The 17,473-nt window shown below is 40.5% G+C and overlaps 1 protein-coding gene across 1 annotated transcript; it reads right to left on the bottom strand.

The window, feature by feature from the left end:
- Positions 1–1,369: 1,369 nt before the first annotated feature.
- TM2D1 (TM2 domain containing 1) lies at positions 1,370–15,250 on the bottom strand. Its single transcript, XM_064665036.1, has 6 exons — positions 14,916–15,250; positions 13,366–13,439; positions 10,920–11,028; positions 6,529–6,620; positions 3,515–3,588; positions 1,370–2,320 (listed from the first exon to the last, which is right to left on the bottom strand). Exons 1-6 carry the CDS (start codon positions 15,032–15,034, stop codon positions 2,210–2,212), a joined length of 579 nt encoding a protein of 192 aa, XP_064521106.1. The 5' UTR covers positions 15,035–15,250; the 3' UTR covers positions 1,370–2,209.
- Positions 15,251–17,473: the final 2,223 nt, after the last annotated feature.

Here is a 17,473-nt window from a genome sequence, read left to right as displayed (position 1 = left end):
GGCATGGGAGAGGGCTGTGGATGAAGTGGAAAGTCGTCAGTACAAGACAGAGGATGAACTAGAATACGACTTAAAGGGGAGAGAATTAAATTGCTCTGTCTGGTCGCCTGTGGCTGGATTCTGCCTGTGATGACAGAGCAGTGCAGTCCTGGCATGACCATACACTGGATCACAAACCAGAGCTCCAGGAGGGAAGAATCCCCCTGCAGCTTTTATTTCCTGGATTGGCTGGCACCCATCTCTTTCTGCAGAAACACTGCAACTTGGAATAGCAGATCTTTCTCTCTGCTGGCTACTTGGCTTCTGAGATTAACAAACTATCTGAAGGACCTTGTAACCAATTATACTTTCATCTGATTCCCACAAAATAGGTCCCAGATTCTTTTACAGACAACGAAGCACATGATGGACTGCTGAAATCACCAAGTCAAGCCCTCTGCTATTTGTACACCTGGAGACACATTTTAGAATGAAATCTTGTGTGATAAATTGCCCAAGGCTATTTTTTTATTATAACATCCATGACATCTTCCTATTTTCACAGCTTCATTATCAGCTTCAGGGTGAAAAAATAAAAAGCAGACAAGTCACAGGATGATCTTAGCCAGGAGATCTTATTTGATTCAAACATCTATTTTCCATCCACTTCCTGTCTGTTTTTCAAAGTATTTCAGGGAACAAAACTGATGTGCACAAAGAGCATTCAGTGAGAGAGACCAAAGGGAGGTGCAACAAATATCAAGCAAGGGAAGGGAGCTGTAACAGAGTGTTCTTGTATCTTTGAACCCACAAGTAAAATGCATGGTAGGAAGTATTCCAAAACCACGTCTTTCTTTCGTGAAGAAAGGAATTAATGTTAAGCACAAAGTATTCCTTGTGGTTTATTCTCATTACGTGATATGTCAGGTTACGCTGATTTGGAAAAAAAACCAGGATTTCTTTACAAAGCTTTCTGTGCACTGGGCTTACTGTGGGTTAAAAGGAGACTAAAAACCACAAATTGTGCTTTAAAAAAATCAATTTAGGAATCTCATTTTTGGTAATTCTCTTAAAGATACCCTTTGTGGACACATTATAATGTTTTGAAAGTTTCAGCTGAAAAGCAGAATAGCCCAAATTTTTGAAAAAATCTTGACTATAGTTTCTATCACGTGGATTTGTCACTCAGTTACTGCCAGTTTTCCTTAGAAGGTAAAGTGAATGTTTAAAATTGGTCAAATAATGTGAAGATTCTGTTTTCTGTCTCTGTGTGTATATACTTTTCTTTAAAGGAACAACGTGGGAAATCTTAGTTGTTCTAAAAACTCTGGTCAAATGACTTTGAAGGACACAGAATTATTTCACAGAAACACAAGTGATCCAAAAAAAGAACCTTTCAAGGGCTTTATTAGTACAAAGAATTCATTCTTTTGACACTCTGTAGCTGTCAAACACATGCACCAATTTATTTTCAGAAAAAGAAGGTATGTATTTCACTGTGGATGGTTGCAAAGGAGTAAAGAAAAAAATCAAATAAGCAGAAATCACAAAATCAAAATAAGCAGAACAATTATTTCCTCTTCTAATCTCAGACCATGTCAACATCCACCCTCACTTTCTGCTATGTGTCATCTACGATTCTATTTTTTATGCCTCCATACTTTTTACTGTTGATCAGTACTGACCAAACTTTGCTATTTGACCAATATTTGTCTTCAAGCTTTACAGAAGTAATTATTTCAATAAATAGAATTTCACAGGATACACCAGAACAAGACTTGGGGCTATTTGGATTTTAACAGGATAGAAAGAAAGGCAGTTTGTGTGGTTTGGGATATTTAAGTTAATTTCCAAACTGCCACTTTGGAAACTGTTATGAGAACAGATCCCAAGTGTAATCCTGGCCCATTCACTCCTTTTCCAGTTCTCTGTAACACTAAATTATACTTACAGACACAGAACATCAGTGCAAAAGTCTGCACATTTCACAAATGATATAACTTAGCAAGAAACTCTGTGCTCCAACAAATAGAGCAGCCACAAAGTTAGACCTCTGAGGTAAACTCATGCACTTGAGGAACTTCCATATATGATCATCTTCGTTCAAGGTACATTTAATATTCTGTTCTGATGAAATGCAATTAATAAGTCCTCAGCAATTCCAGTGGACAACTGGATCCAGCTGTAGAAATAAGCTGCCCCTATGGATTTGTGACAATTACTGCCAGGACTAGGGATAGGTCTGCATTTTCCTGAAAGTTGCATTGGTGATGGTGAGCCGTGTGAGCCTCGCACCGTAGTAATCTATAATGTAACTGGAGCCATCGGAAGGTCCAACAATCTGCAAGAGAAAAAGAGAACCAAGACTTTTCAATATGAAGTGAAATATATACTTTGTGCTAATGTCTCAATTACTGCTAATTTTCCCATCATAAAATTAGTCATGCTTAATTAGTCAAACAGAAACTAGATTTATTTTGAAGTTATGCTGCAGTTTAACTGTTTTAGCGAGCGCTGTCTCAGAAGGAACATTTCCCCTGGGCTTCTAATCAACCAAATTACACAGCCAGGCGCTGGGACTCGGTTAATCCGGTGAGGATTTGAGTCACAAAATCAGGTTAACAAATGAGTGGGCTCCAAACCACTTTTCTTGAACAAAGGAGGGTCTGCAGCAGAGAATTAGGCTGATGACAAGTATCTTTGAAACACGGCACAGGTAAGGAATGAAGAGAAGTAGAGAAGATCATGGAGTTTTTTGTTCTGAAGTACTAAATTGATGTGGGGTCACCAGGGAGATCAACACGGAGAGATGAAAGATACTCTCAAATTGATCTGTAAGTGCTCTGAGGCAAGATCACTGTGATAGCATAGAAAGGAATTTGAGAATGCACAGGAAAGACAAAGATGCACACAAATATACAAAAATTCACACTTTCAAAATATTTTCCTATAAACCCATAGAAACAACTCCTACATCCACAATGGAGTTTAACTTCATGAAAGGCAGTTTGCAATTCATGCTAAATGGCTGCACTGTAGAATAAGACAATTTGGCAATTTCATGATGTCACAAGATCTCACTCCAGCTGGGGATTTCACCCTCATGAATCCTACAGTCACAGCTCTCAGGTGATCAGGGACTTGAATTTGGAGGAGAGGCAGAAAAGTGGCAATGTCTTCTCTCATGAATATAATGCACATGCAAACACTGAACTTCAGGATTCTGGAAACAGCAGGACATCTCATGCTGAGTTCAACACTCTGAGTCACATAAAGAGGTTCTGATAAAGTGAATTTATGGTACTCTTCACTATAAGTATTTAAAAATAGCTAGTCTAATTTTTCATTCCAACAGCAAATATATTGATATTTCGTGTCTATATTCTACGACAGTCTCCAAACAGAGCCAAAATAAATGCCTTGATTTTTCAATACCCAAAGGTTCTTAAGGCTAAAATGCTAACGAAATACTAGCAATCAAATCACAGCTTTAACAAACAGAGATTTATATCTTGTTTTGAAAACTCTGACTTACCTGCATTGAAATAAGTATGAAATCAATTAGGCTCCCAATTCCACAAAATCCTACAGTGCAGAACTTTAACAAACCTGAAAAACAAAAATAAAATTTAACTGCAACTTTAAGCAACTACTATGAAGTTCACGTTTCTGGTGGCAATCACATCTCAACACTCTCCCCTTCCCACAAAATATATATTTTATATATATATATATATATATATAAAATACATATATTATATATATATTAAATATACATATATTATATATATATAATGTACATATATATAATATATATATTATATATATATATATACACACATCTAGAAATAGACCTGAAGCTGCAGATCTTAAATTATCAAGGAAAAAATCAAACCGCATATTCATATTTCTACATCCTGAAAACAGTTAAAGGATTTTAAACATTAACAATTTTTTAACAGATCTGTATTCTTAAATAAGCAAAGGCCAAAGCTGATGACCAAGTTACTGAAATGTTCCTTTGATTGAAGCACTGACAGAAAAATCCCAACTTGAGCTGCAAAATTTCCTTATGAATAGAGACCTTCTACCACCTCATGAGTTGCAGCATATACAGATTTGACTTACAGAACATGCAACTTTGGAAAACAATCCTTTGTATCATTTTTATATTTTTCCTGAAATATGAATTTATTTTTAGTTTATATAAAAATACATAAATGCTTCTTTTTAACTGGTATCCAAAAATGTTATTTTTATACTAATAAATAAAAGATAAATAGAAAATATATCAGAATAGTAACTACCAGATAAATGTTTCATTGGAAGATGCCCTGCAAAGTAGACTTCATTTGGAAAATGCCCTCAGAAGAAAGAGGATGTCTTAAAATTTATTTTTTTTTAATATCAATAGTTTCCTGTGCAATAAACATAATACAGTGGGAACTATATATATTTTAAGTATCACTTCAGGCAAACATCTGGGTTATCCCTCTCTCCAAAGCAGCAACATGTCCCACAAACCAACTCCTCTCCCCCAGCCCTGTTTATGAGGCTGTCTATGGAGAAGAAGAGGAGAATAACTGCATCCACACTGCAGGAAGAGCATCCCACTGCCTGGATATAGCTCCCATAGTTGGAAAGATGGAACTGAACTCCAGGGAGATAGTTTATAATCTCTGCAACACTGCAGAGAGAACAGGGGAAAACTCCTAATGAGCAGGAAGATGAAAGAGTAGTAGCTGGATGGTCTTTCAGCTGATTGGAAGAAAAACCCATGTGCATTCCTGACTGTGAGGGTGGTGAGGGCCTGGCACAGGTTGCCCAGAGAAGCTGTGGCTGCCCCATCCCTGGAATTGTTCAGGGCCAGGCTGGATGGAGCTCTAGGCAATCTGGTCTAGTGGAAGGTGTCCCAGTACCAGCTGGCATTTGAGGAACCCAGCAGGTCTCTTACCATTGCTGGTTCCAGCAGCAGCTCTAATTCACCTGAGGAACTGGATGGAGAAGAAATGTTTCTGAACCTGGCATTTATTTTTGGAGTGCAGGGTAAAGTTGGCTTTTTTCTTCCTCCTCACCTCCCTCCCCACCAGCAGATCACACTGAGAAAATAAACTGCTCTAAAGCATGAAGGGAAAAATAGTGCTCTTCTGCATTAATAACTGATGGTTTAGTTCACAGTGTGTGGGAGAGGAAGAAGTTGCTTTCCTGATTTCTTCATACTCAATAGCTTGTTTTTATCTGTGTGCTCTTTAAGCAAAAGAGATGGAAAAAAAATAAACCAAAGAGCATTTACACTCTTCACTACACTTGCAAAAAATATTTCAATGCTATTAACCTTTCTTAACCACTTTTTACCAAGGCCTGGGTGACCTAAAAAAATCCCCAATCATCCACTGTCATGGAATCCAGTGTGTTGATTTTTATTCTTTTAATCTTTTCTACTCTTACCTATTTGCTTTTGTCTTCTTTACCTTTCAAAGGAGAGAAAACTTGGCTTTGGAAAAGTTTAATTTTAGGTCTTAACTTTGGCTACTGGCTACAGTATATTCCAGTAGGGTTAAAGCATGAGCCATGAAGAACTTCCATGTGAGAATTAAGGATTTATAAATCTATATATTACTACAATATATTACAAAATAATTATTGCAAATTATTATTCCAAATCCAGTGATATTACAAAAAGATGCACCTTATTGACTGCTTCCAAAAATGTATCTTTTTGTGAAACAGATGGACAAAGTCAGTGCTAATCACAGAATCTCAGGGATAAAAGACATGGATGTTAACACAAGATTATTGAGAAGGACAGGTAATGTCATTAAAAAAAAAGTGTTTGCATTTAATGGGCAGAAACTCAAAATTCATAACTGAAGTGACAGTAAGACACATAGCTTTTTCCAAATCATTACTCCATGCTGTCTACACTTAAATTGACTCCCTTTGCCCAGCTCAGAAACAAGGCCAGTGAAAATAGTTCTAACACACAGGTTTTTTAATTATTAACTATTTAAAAGTCAGTGGCACCATCATCCTGGGAGTCAGGTCCTAAAAGTACCAACCAGAGGGAGATCTTTTAAAAGTCCCAGCTTCTGCAGAACTGTTAACAATGTGATTTATCTTGAAGCTATGCATTTGCCAGAATAAATTCCATCTCCCAAAACACCAGGTTTACTGTAAATTTGTGTGCTATTTTTCTGGTAAAATCAAGTCTCATTTAAGTAGCTGGCACATGAGTCAAACCCACTTGTGTTCCAGTGCCTCCCAAAGAATGCTGTGGTAAACATCAATGCAAAGCAAAACTATGAACAGCAATAACCACGTTTGCTTATTAGGATTTTATCTGTTGGACAACTATATATTCATTTGTCACCACTCCAACAGAAGAGCAGGCTGAGGATAATGCAGCATTTTATCTTGACAATAAAGTAAGGATTTTAGTTGTAAATATTAAAACTATGACTACCGGTCTTAATTAACTAAAATATGAATATACACATACAATTTAGTCGTAATAACAAGTTTTACCTCAAAGAAAAGGAATAAACTTACCTAATGCAGGATAGCCTAGATAAAATCTATCTGCTCCCAGCCATCCAAGAAATAAGGACAGAGCCACTGCCACTTTGTAGGAGTACCCATTTCTGCCAAAAGAAACAACCAATGTAGGTAATGACTGCAAAATATATCCACTCATACTTTTGACTATTAAAGTAGTGACTCATTTTCCTGCTGCTTCAGTTTAAAAAAAAACAACAGACTTGTTATTTATCTTCAATTAATGGCCACAGAACTGATAATGCTAAGCTTTCAAACTGGGAAGGCATCCTCCATAAAGCAACCTCAGCTGATGCAACTCAAGTGTACTCTTGCAGAATACAGATTATTCTGAAACTAAATGATGATTTCTTGTCAAGGCATAATTCAGTTGCTGATCCATCCCCAGTTTCACAGAGCACTTCCTAACAGTTCAGCCCTACTGAGACAAGCCCAGAAAGCCAGGAGGTGTGTGAATACTGTCTGCAGGCATTAGTCTCACACGCAGCCAAATCGAGAGGAACAGGACAGACAGGTGAGGTGTCAGCAGAGACAGTAATTGCAACGAGATCTGAAGGAGAAATGAACCATGGCCACCGGCTGAAGAAGCTGCAGGAAAGATTCGGAAAAACGAGTAAGTCATGGATCCACTCACTACACTCTAAAAGGCACAAACTTACAATGAGAAGAACTATTGACTGTATAAAGATGTACAGAGGTAGAGAGGTATTCTAAGTTAAGCTTCCCATGGTTAGTCATACAACATAAACAGATACAACAGACTTTTTGAGATTTGTCCTAATTGGCACCTTTCTTGCCAACAGCTGGAGCGATGCAGCCACCAAACCACCTGTAACTCCAGTCCCTGCTGATGTGAACTTTACATTAATAAGGCAGCTAAAAACATATCGCTCTCAATACCAGAACTTGCTGCCTCGGCGAACAGGGAGCTTCTGAAAAGCAAACCCAAATGTAATTAGAACTTAAAAATATTCAATAATTCACTGTTTTGATACGTGCACAACTACATGCCAGCAATTATTTAATAGGTCCAAATTAAACTCTTGGTTAACAGCTGAATAAAACAGAGTTTCAAAAAGACAGTAGCTGACAAAAGTCCAAGCACCTTTATTAAGCATTTTCAATGCCAAGTAAAGATCTACCTTTTTGCTTATTATCAAGATTTACTGACTTTAAGACTTAATGGCAACATTAAGTGATTAAATCATGACTCTTCCCTCAATATTTGTTACTTGGTGTTTATTAGCAACACAGAACACACTGGGCATTCCCGGAACCTAATGTAATGTAAATTATCATCTTTAGAACTGCCTTGTAGCCACTGTAAAGAACACTTAGGGGTTTATTTAAACTTGAGGTAAACTGTTAGAAATTGTTTATCAGCTACAAAGTGTCAACAGCCCTCCAAGCGGACTAAAGCATAAAAAAAGCTTACATAAAATGGGAACATGGTTTAATTTGAGAGGCTCCTGATCAAAACTAGTAATAAACTGAGCACTTGCCTATGCACTGAGATGTTTTTAAAAGCAGAGCAGTCTGCAACCTCATGAACATCAAACTGACAGGGAGAAGAAATACAGTATGAAGTGGAAGCATGAGCATACTGCAACAAGGCTGCATCCACTTTCGTATTTCATTTGTCTTACTCTTTCAGACAAAAACATGCACTGAAGACTAAACCAGTGAGTAGGAAAATTTCACATCCCAGGCATCTGAAGGAATTTCTACAATTGGGTAAAAGATGCGATTTCTTTTCAGTTCCTCTTCTGATTTTTTTCTCGCTTCTCAGCATCATCCAAGCTTGACTTTTTCTGCGTATCTTTCTTCCAGATGCCATGGTAAAAACTTTTCCTTCCAACTCTTCCTTAGCAGTTGATAATATCAGGTACTGCTTTGGCTCACTCTTTTGGGGTCTCTCACCTCTGCTCAAAGACCTCTCCACACTGAACCTCGTGAATTTCAAAGACTACCATTTCGTGGGCTCCTTCCCTGGACTGGCAACACTTGAACAATGGACACTTAAAGTCTGCAGAATCAGGGCCTCTGCATATTAAGCAGAAAAGAAAGCCAATCTGGGGGATTGTAGAATTTGGCCAAAAAGTAAAATCTACCTCCAAAACATCAAACTAAAGCCAAACCTAAGCAATCTCGACTCCTAGTACTTCTTTGTTGGAGCAATCTTAGCACTTACAAGCTTTTCCTTGAATTATCACAAGGTGTAACTGAACTTGAACACAACCACTTACACAAACATACAACATCTCCTGGTCTTGCTCTAAAATAACTGGATCCCAGAACTGTTATCTAAATTACAGTTTTGGCTAACGACAGCTTGCTGATTTGTCATTTCCAAAAACTGGGGATAGATTTACCTGCTGTGTCCATGCTACGACAATCCTGCTATGAGACAATGTCTTCTCAAACTAATTTTCTGGTTAAATGATGTACAGTTATTTCTGCCAGAAGACAGTTACAGTTTCCATCAAAACTCAGATAAGATGCTGGAAAATCTCCAAAAAGCAGTAGAAAGGGCAGGGCTATTATTGTAATACTAAGCTGGAGATTCCTGCTTAAAATAATGTTTCAAACACTTAGGTAACATTCAAAGTGCCTTAGAAAACATCTATCAGTAATTGGACCACTTTTTAAACAAGTGTACAGATGAAAGATGGTGATATTAGCCTTGCTGCCATTTTTAACTAGTTTTGGGACTTTATCAAGGACATGCTTGTGTAACTCTTTCTTTTCACAGTTGTGTTTTACTGGAGTTTCAGCCCAAAAGCATGCTCTTCCCTTTCTGCCATACTGGCAATCACAGGACTGGAAAAGCCACAGTAAGTTCTTTTGGCAGTGTAACCATTGATTATTCATCATAAATAATCATCACAACCAAGTTATAGACATCACAAAAAAGATGACATTTTTCTGCCTATAGGCCTGGGTTTTAATTAATAAATGTAAAGAAAAGCTACATTTAAAAAATGTTTCTGGAAAATATATTAAACCAAAAATATATGTATACAAAAAACCTCCAAACATAAGAATTACCATCTAATCCAAAGAGGAAGCAATTTTATTAAACTAGTATAGCTCATCTTCTTCCCATCACAGATGGGACTGAAACACAATTGTTTCTGGACAAAAATGTGACTGAAGTCTAGTTTGAAGCATTGGAATTTGATTAGATGTAATAATATGTTTTCTTCAGTTTGCTGAGCTTTGACTGCTGAGAAGACTAAATACAGAGAAAATATTTATGAAATTAAGAGGCAGAGCTGTACTTCTAAGTTAAGCAAATTATTGAGCAGTTGGTACCACGTAAGAGTTATTTGCCCACCAGAGTGATAAGGAATACCCAGTGAGTATTGCTGGAGTTTTAATTTCCAAGGATTCCAGTAGGACAAAAGAAAGAGGTTCCAATGTGAATCCCAGAAAAAGGAGAAACAAATGGTACTGACAGGTGCTGGTTGATCATTAGCATTGGCCAGTTGGAACATTTAGTGGTATCCAGAGCTCTCCATCACTCACAATGTGTGTTAGAAAAACTAGGTCCATCATTCACATACCAGAAAAAGGCTCTTAAAAGACAGAGAGGGTTTGATTAAATACAAAAGTTGTTTAAAAATAGAGAACAGTTCCCCTTAAAGATATTTTTGGAAGAAGTGGAGAGACTGAAGCTCCCCCAATATTCCAGCATACTACAACTTCAGCACAGGCACACTGTAAACTGGCATGAAGCACTGAATAGCACAGCCCAGTCCAGCCCTCCTTTCTCCTCTCTCTTTTATTCTTGAGTCACCCTCATCCTTGTGCTGGCACCAGAACTTGAAGCCACTGTACTGTGACTCAAACTGGGGAACTGATCCAAGTTAGCTCAACCCAGATCAGTTCCCTGATGCCGTGGGGTCTGTCAGGACTGGGATACAATGGAGGGGTGTCCCCAACAGCTCCTTCACCAGCTGTACTGATTTTAAGCATATGTGAAATGTGGCCTTAGCATTAGGGATAAAATTTTGCCACGCTAAAGTGTACTAAGTAAAGCAAAGACAGAAACATAACTAAGCAACAACAACAACAAAAATGTGCAGGCAGAGACAGAGTCACTTATGAACATGCATGTTTTGAGCAACCTGGTTTAGTGGAAGGTGTCCCTGCCTATGGCAGGGGGTTGGAAAGAGATGAGCTTTACGGTCCCTTCCAAACCAAACCATTCCATGACTCTCTGTTGCATCCTTATACTGTTTATTAGAGGATTAACTACTGGGCAACACGTGTATGGTTCTATTTTACTTCTCTTTTTCCTTCTGTCAACACATCACACGACTTTAGAAAAACATCAGTGTGAAAACAAAGACAAACGATCACAAAAGCCAGTGAGTACTTACACATTGCGACACTCAATAGGCTTGTAAAATCCAACTTCCTGTCCTGTAAAGACTTTTTCTACGCCAAGGTGATCTTTGCAAGTAATATTTGGTGCTGGCAGACATTGAACTGAGGACAAAACATTATTTGAAATTGAGCAATAACTGACAATCACAGCGTTTTTCTATCAAGACACAACTGAAACAAATTAAGTTCTACTGTAGAACAGTCTTGATACAGAGCACAGTTCATACACATATGGTTTAAAAATATTTTTTTAAGCCAGTCCTATGATCAACTTGTATTTTTTCTTTGCTAAATATTAAGCAAAATATACAAATCTAATTGCTGCCCTAATTCTAATGTAATTCTCACTCTGGCTTCAATATGAGTCGATGAGAAATCAGAACCCGACATACAGAAAACATTTTCATCATGAGAACAGTCAAATACTGGAACAAGTTGCCCAGAGAAATCATGTCATCACCATCCCTGGAGGTTTTCAAGGTCTGACTGCACAAAGCCCTGAGCAACCTGGTTGGAATTCAGTGCCAACACTGCTTGGAGCAGAAGGTTGGACTATACAACTTCCTGAGGTCTCTTTCTACCCAAATTATCCCATTATCCTTGACTCTTAGGACAACCAAAGTGGAAACCACAGCAGCAAATGACACCTGCTAAAAGTTTGCAATGTATTACCAGAATATTAGTCACTCCCTAATGCTGAAGTCTGTTGTTTTAAAAGAAAAAAACCCAGACCTTTGCCCATTTTCTAACAGTTTTCAGTACTTGTGAGTACTGTTGGTTAATTCCATCTGACCTGCAAGCCAGGTTCAATATGTCTTTCCAGATTTTCCAATAATACACACAGGCAAGAGTTGGATCTTTTTTAGTATCTATCCATATTGCATAGAGACTAAAAAAATAATATTCCAGTTATGCCTGGACTTAACTGCTATAAAGCCCCACCTTTATGCTACCGATCAATGTGCCTAATCTAAGGCAAATACAAAAAAAATACATTCTTGTAAAAAAATAAAGCAAAAAAAGCAGTGCTTTCTGTTACTTAGAAAAAACCCAGTGCAGTTAAAATATATTGATATAAACAAAGACACAGTCTTCTTTTCAGTGTCACTCCAAAGACTCTAAACGTACTACTCAAAGACACCACTTTGATGCTTTGAATTAACCCCATTTGTCTGGGTGATGGATCCCACAAAGGTGTTTAGGAACTGCAGTGCTTCAAGAATGGTCCAGAAATTAACTTTTTATTACTTAAGTAATAATAAAAAAAAAAGCAGCTCAAGTACTGTGGGGACAATCTAAAAACTGCTGTGTGTGTAAAAATGCTGCACAAAGAAAAAACATTAATTAATTTAGCAACTTGCTCTACTCTGAAGCTTATCTCCTGTTCAAAAGTGTAGTGTATTAAATACAATCACAGGGTACTTAGTTAAACAACTGATAATCTGACTTGTGATCAACCTCAAACTACATAACGTCTTTTTAATCTCCGGCCATTTACAGTCAGAAACACAATGTAAAAAATTATGTAAAGGAATGATTTTTTGAGTAACTCAAAAAATGATCCATTTTAGATAGTATTTTCAGCCAAAATTATTTGGAAAATCTTCACTATGACAGAACATCCCAGTGAAGAAAATCATTCGACTTATGGAAAGCAAAATATGAAAAACACGCATACACATGTATTTTGTGGCTGCCCCAGCTCTAGAAGTGTCCAAGGCCAGGCTGGATGGGGCTTGGAGCAAACCGGTCTAGTGGAAGGTGCCCCTGCCCATGGCAGGGAGGTGGAACTGGATAAGCTTTAAGGTCCCTCCCAATCCAAACCAGTCTGTGATCCCAAGATTTTAAACATGAGTGCACATAAAGCAAAACTGCTGTGCTATCAAACCATTTATTTCAATGCCCGAGAACATCAGAAAAGTTAAACACAGATAGGAAACCAAGTGATCAATTTAAGATTTTTTCTGTTGAACTCCAAAGTGCATCAGAACTGATCATCAAATAAATGTGCTTTCAAAACAGAGCCTCACACAGCAGAACCTAGTAAAAATGGAAAGCACTATGTTGCCTTAAGAAAAAAAAACTTAGAAGATTTTGAAGGCTGTTCTGTCAAACGTCAATTCTTCTAATAATTATATGCAAAATCAGTATGACAGGAATGGTTTGTTTTAATCACAGCAGTGCAGGACAGAGCCTAAAGGATGTAACATACATTGAGGAGATTTACCAGAAACCTCACTTAGAAATGTACCAATCAGAGAAAATGTATTTATTCCTTTTTAGTAAAGCACCCAATCCACACAAGTGTTTTGGGCTTTCAGACTAATGGTATTACTAATCCCATCCTTTGTAAAGCTCACCTAGCAGATACGCAAATGCATAAATCGAACACTTCCTTGAAAAATGTAGTTAATCAATATATAAGTTAGAAATCCTTACCATATGCTGTGTGATTTGTGCAATTCATTGGTTCCTGTGTGCTATTGTCTATTTTAGGCTCATCACACATATATGTTCAGGTAATTGAGGAAAACATTTTTCATATCAAACATTACAACAGGTTTAACAGTAATTTATTCCACCCTCCTTAAACCCTGAGGATTTAAGATGCACCTTGATGTTAGTTCCTACCCATCCCCCAAAACAGGAACAGCACATTACCATGCAGCAAATCTGCTAATCCAATTTAATACACCAATATATCGCATAAGCCCCATGTTTAATTAGTGCTGCAGTCAGCACTACCTAAAGGAACTACAATATTTATCAGTCATAGCCTCTGTATTTGAAGGCAACGAGGTAGCACACACCTCATCTAGTCTTCTTCCCTTATTTAAATACCTTGAAATTGAGGCATTTGGTTGAGAAGATTAAATCTACAGGAACGTACAAAATTCCAAGAACACATAAAAATGAACATCTGAAATGCCAGGAATTTGGTGCAGAAACAAACTGAGCCGGAACTGACTTCCAGAGGTTTCAACTCCCACAGCCAAGTAAAGCAGAAGCTGAAGTTAGTTTTTCCAAGATTTGCTCTCTGGACACTTTTGATCATGAATAACTGTTAGCTGCCATCCACCAACATGCTCTGGGGAGAGCCCGAGGCACCTTGGACAGCAGGAGCCTTGCAGGTAGAGCCCAACACCTGTGCCCTGTAGGGCATAAAAACAGAATATCCTGAGTTGGAAGCAACCCACAGGGATCATTGAGTCTAACTCCTACTCTGCACAGGACACCCCAACAATCCCACCCTGTCCCTGAGAGGGTTGTCCAAACGCTTCTTGAGCTCTGTCAGCCTTGGTGCCATAACCACTGCCCTGGGGAGCCCGTTCAGTGCCCGACCACCCTCTGGGGGAAGAACCTTTCCCTAATAACAGGGCAAAGCCTCCATGTCTCACTCTAGTGTCCTGCAGAAAATAAGAAGGTAGAGAGGTGACGGAGTGGGGTCTTTTATCCCATAGGATTTTCTCTTTGAAAATGGGAGAGACATCCCAAACCTGCCCTGAGGCACACACAGAAATCACAGCCCGAAATCACAGAACCAATTAGGTTGGAAAAGACCTCTGAGACCACCGAGTCCAACCTATGACCAAATACCACCATGTTAACCAAACGACGGCACGGAGTGCCACATCCAGTCTTTCCTTAAACACCCCCGGGGACGGCGACTGCACCACCTCCCTGGCAGCTCATTCCAGTGTCTAATCACCCTTTCTGTGAAGAAATTCCTCCTGATGACCAAACTGAACTTTCCCTGGTGCCGCTTGAGGCCGTTTCCTCTCATCCTACATCCTGAGGTGCCTTGTCCCGCTCCGGCCAGCTCAGACCCCCTCGGGGCTCCCACCCTGAGGCTTTCCAGGCACCTCACGGCCCTCACCGCCCCCTCCCCTCCAGCCGGGGCTCGGGACAAGCGATGCCCTCCGCCTCACACCGGGCCCATCACCACGACCACCACCCCCCGCCCCGGGCCCCGGCTCCGCTCAGGATATTGCCCCATCCGCAGCTCCTCGCACTTAAGCGACGGCTCCGAGCCCGCCGCTCCCTCCAAGGCTGCGAACCAGAGGAGAAGCAGCACCCGCACCTCAGCCGCGCCGCTCCGGGCGGCCATGACGGGACCGCCGCCGCCGCCGCCGCCGTCAGCTGACCGGGGAGGAGCGGAACGGCCCCGCCGCGGTGGGAGCCCGCGCTGGCTGCGGGGAGAAACGGGGAGTACCCCAGGATGTTTGTGGGGTGCTAAGGGTTGGGGTTTTAGGTTTTTTGGAGGGGGGGGTTGAGGGGCGTGGGGTGACCTTATTAAATATGGCTGCTGAGGCAGCACTGAGGGCAGAGTGCGCCCTTACCCAAGATGGCGCTCGCAGAGTCCGGCGGAGGGACGGGCGGGGCCGTGCCCTGAGTAAATATGGCCGCGCCCACCGCCGGCATCTGCCCTGACTCAAGATGTCAGGCGTGAGGCGCCCGGCCCAGGGGAGGTGTGGGGACGGTGGCGGAAAAGGCAGGGAGCTGTGAGCAATCGCGAGGAGCCTCTCGGAGCGGGGCTGCGGCTGCTCCGGGTGATGGCACCGCGGGCAGGACGCGCCCTGAACAGAGTGCAGGGTGGCGGGGCCCGGTGAGGGAAGAACGTGATATGAACCCTCCCCGCCCTTCCAAACACTGACTGGTGTTGGCCCACCTGGTGAAATCGCACTTGTGGGTGTTCCTGGTGGGGTCTAGAGTTTGCTGGGTACTTTAAAATAAGTTTAAAAACCCCAGGAGAAGTTAAAGGTGTGACCTGTCAGCACCTACCAAACCAGGTTAACCTGGGCTGGGACATTCCCTGGCAGCCAGGTGGGCCTGATGTGCTGGCACTGTGTCCATCACACCCACAGCACTCGGATTAAGGAAATACTTTGAAATTGTTACTCTATTTTTGCATGAAGTTGTGCATTGTTAAAAACGGTTTTTATTTCAATTTTTAAAATGAATAATTAATGCCTGGAGCAGGCAAGCTTTTATCTTCATCAGCATGTGCTCTTTGTAAGGTATTTGGTGGTGATTACAAACCTTTTCCTTTTCTCGCTTCCTTAACAGTTATTTAATGCTTTTCTAGCGTGGCTGTTTCAGGTTTTGCTAGGTTGGAAGGAGTCAGTTTTCACTTATGAACTACTGGGGATGCCAGGCTGTTTATAGGAGATGGAGAAATCATTCGGGGTAAACACACCCAGGAAAGGCAGCACCAGTGTCCTAAGTTTACATCAGCTCAAGAAGCGTTTCCTGAAAATTGGACCTAATAAGCTGGAAAAGCAACTCTGAGACAGTACTGATTAGAACATCATCGTTACCCAGACTTTCTGGAAGTCTTTTGGGTTTAATGGGTGTTACTTTGGTTACTTGTCTAGAGTGTCAATACCAATGAAAGGTTTGTCATGGTCCCAGATACTCAGAATCTGTAAAAGTGTAGATTTAAAACGTGTGGATGGCTGACAAAGAGCCCAGCCAGCGATGTGAAATATTGCCATCTAACAGCTTTTTGGGAGATTTGTGTAAACTGAATTGGCAGCCTGGAGTTCAGCAGGCAAAGTATGCAAATGAAAATTGATACTCCTTTCAGCAACTGGAAGCGAAAGGCCAGGGCCAGAGCACGCTCCGAGATGAACTCAGCCCTCGGAGATGGAGACAGAGGTGCACTGATGGGAAAGTGCTCGGCTCTTCTGTCTGCAGCGCGTCTCTCGGATGGATAAATACACCACTCGCTGTTCATCACTGTCAAGAAAATTGTCACTTCTCACGAGCGCCACATTAATTAAAACTGAGAGTCACGACTGGGAAGTTGGGCGTTTGGAGCTGGAATTTTTTAAAAAGGGGGATGAAATGGTGTGTTCTTAACACGTTGCGTGCTCTAGTGCAACTGCTGCTGCGTAGTAAAAACAGGCACTAGAATGAGGGGAAATCTATGAGAAATTATTTTCCAAATGTCCTGTAGCCCTTACGGTGTGCAATGAGCAGGGCTGTGTGAGATCAGCAAATGAGCTCATGAAACTGTGTAGCAGAATAAAAATTATAATTTGGAGATTTTGAGTACATGTGCGTACATATCTAATTCTTTAAAAATCAGAAAGCAGGCTAACATACAGGTTTCAGGGACAGAAAGCACCTGCATTTCCCGCAATTAACTAAAATGGTGCCTGTTCAGAATTTTGTGACTAGTGGGAGGAAAACTTTGCTTTTATTGCCATCCCGGGCATTGCACTGTGTTTCTTTGGAAGCTGCAGTGACGTGGTGTGTTTTGGGGTGCTGTTGGGAGCAGCGCTGGCTCGGTGTTCTGTGCGGGAAGTCTTTCAATCCCTTAACTCCATCCAAGTAGTTTTCCTATGTTTTTTGACGTTCCCTTGTGTGAAGTGGTGACGGGCTGGACTGCTGAGACTGAGCACAGCTCACCTCGCCTCTGTGGGGAGCGCGAAACAGCTCCTGAATCAAGTTTGGACACCGATTTACTGCAAAAGAGTGAAAAACAAGCTTTTCTACAATATTTACACTTCTTTTGCCTTCGCTGGGGAGGTCGGTGGCCATG

Source organism: Pseudopipra pipra, chromosome 9 (assembly GCF_036250125.1).
Source record: "Pseudopipra pipra isolate bDixPip1 chromosome 9, bDixPip1.hap1, whole genome shotgun sequence".
Classification (NCBI taxonomy): Eukaryota; Metazoa; Chordata; class Aves; order Passeriformes; family Pipridae; genus Pseudopipra; species Pseudopipra pipra.
The sequence above is the reverse complement of the archived record's forward strand: the minus strand, read 5'-3'. Positions and strand labels throughout refer to the sequence as shown.

Excerpts from the sequence above, each read along its gene's own strand:
- TM2D1 (XM_064665036.1), bottom strand. The coding sequence starts at position 15,034 with ATGGCCGCCCGGAGCGGCGCGGCTGAGGTGCGGGTGCTGCTTCTCCTC. Across the intron at positions 11,029-13,365 it reads CACAAATCACACAGCATATG|TTCAATGTCTGCCAGCACCA; the intron begins GTAAGGATTTCT and ends TTTTGTCCTCAG. Across the intron at positions 3,589-6,528 it reads TCTAGGCTATCCTGCATTAG|GTTTGTTAAAGTTCTGCACT; the intron begins GTAAGTTTATTC and ends TTTGTTTTTCAG.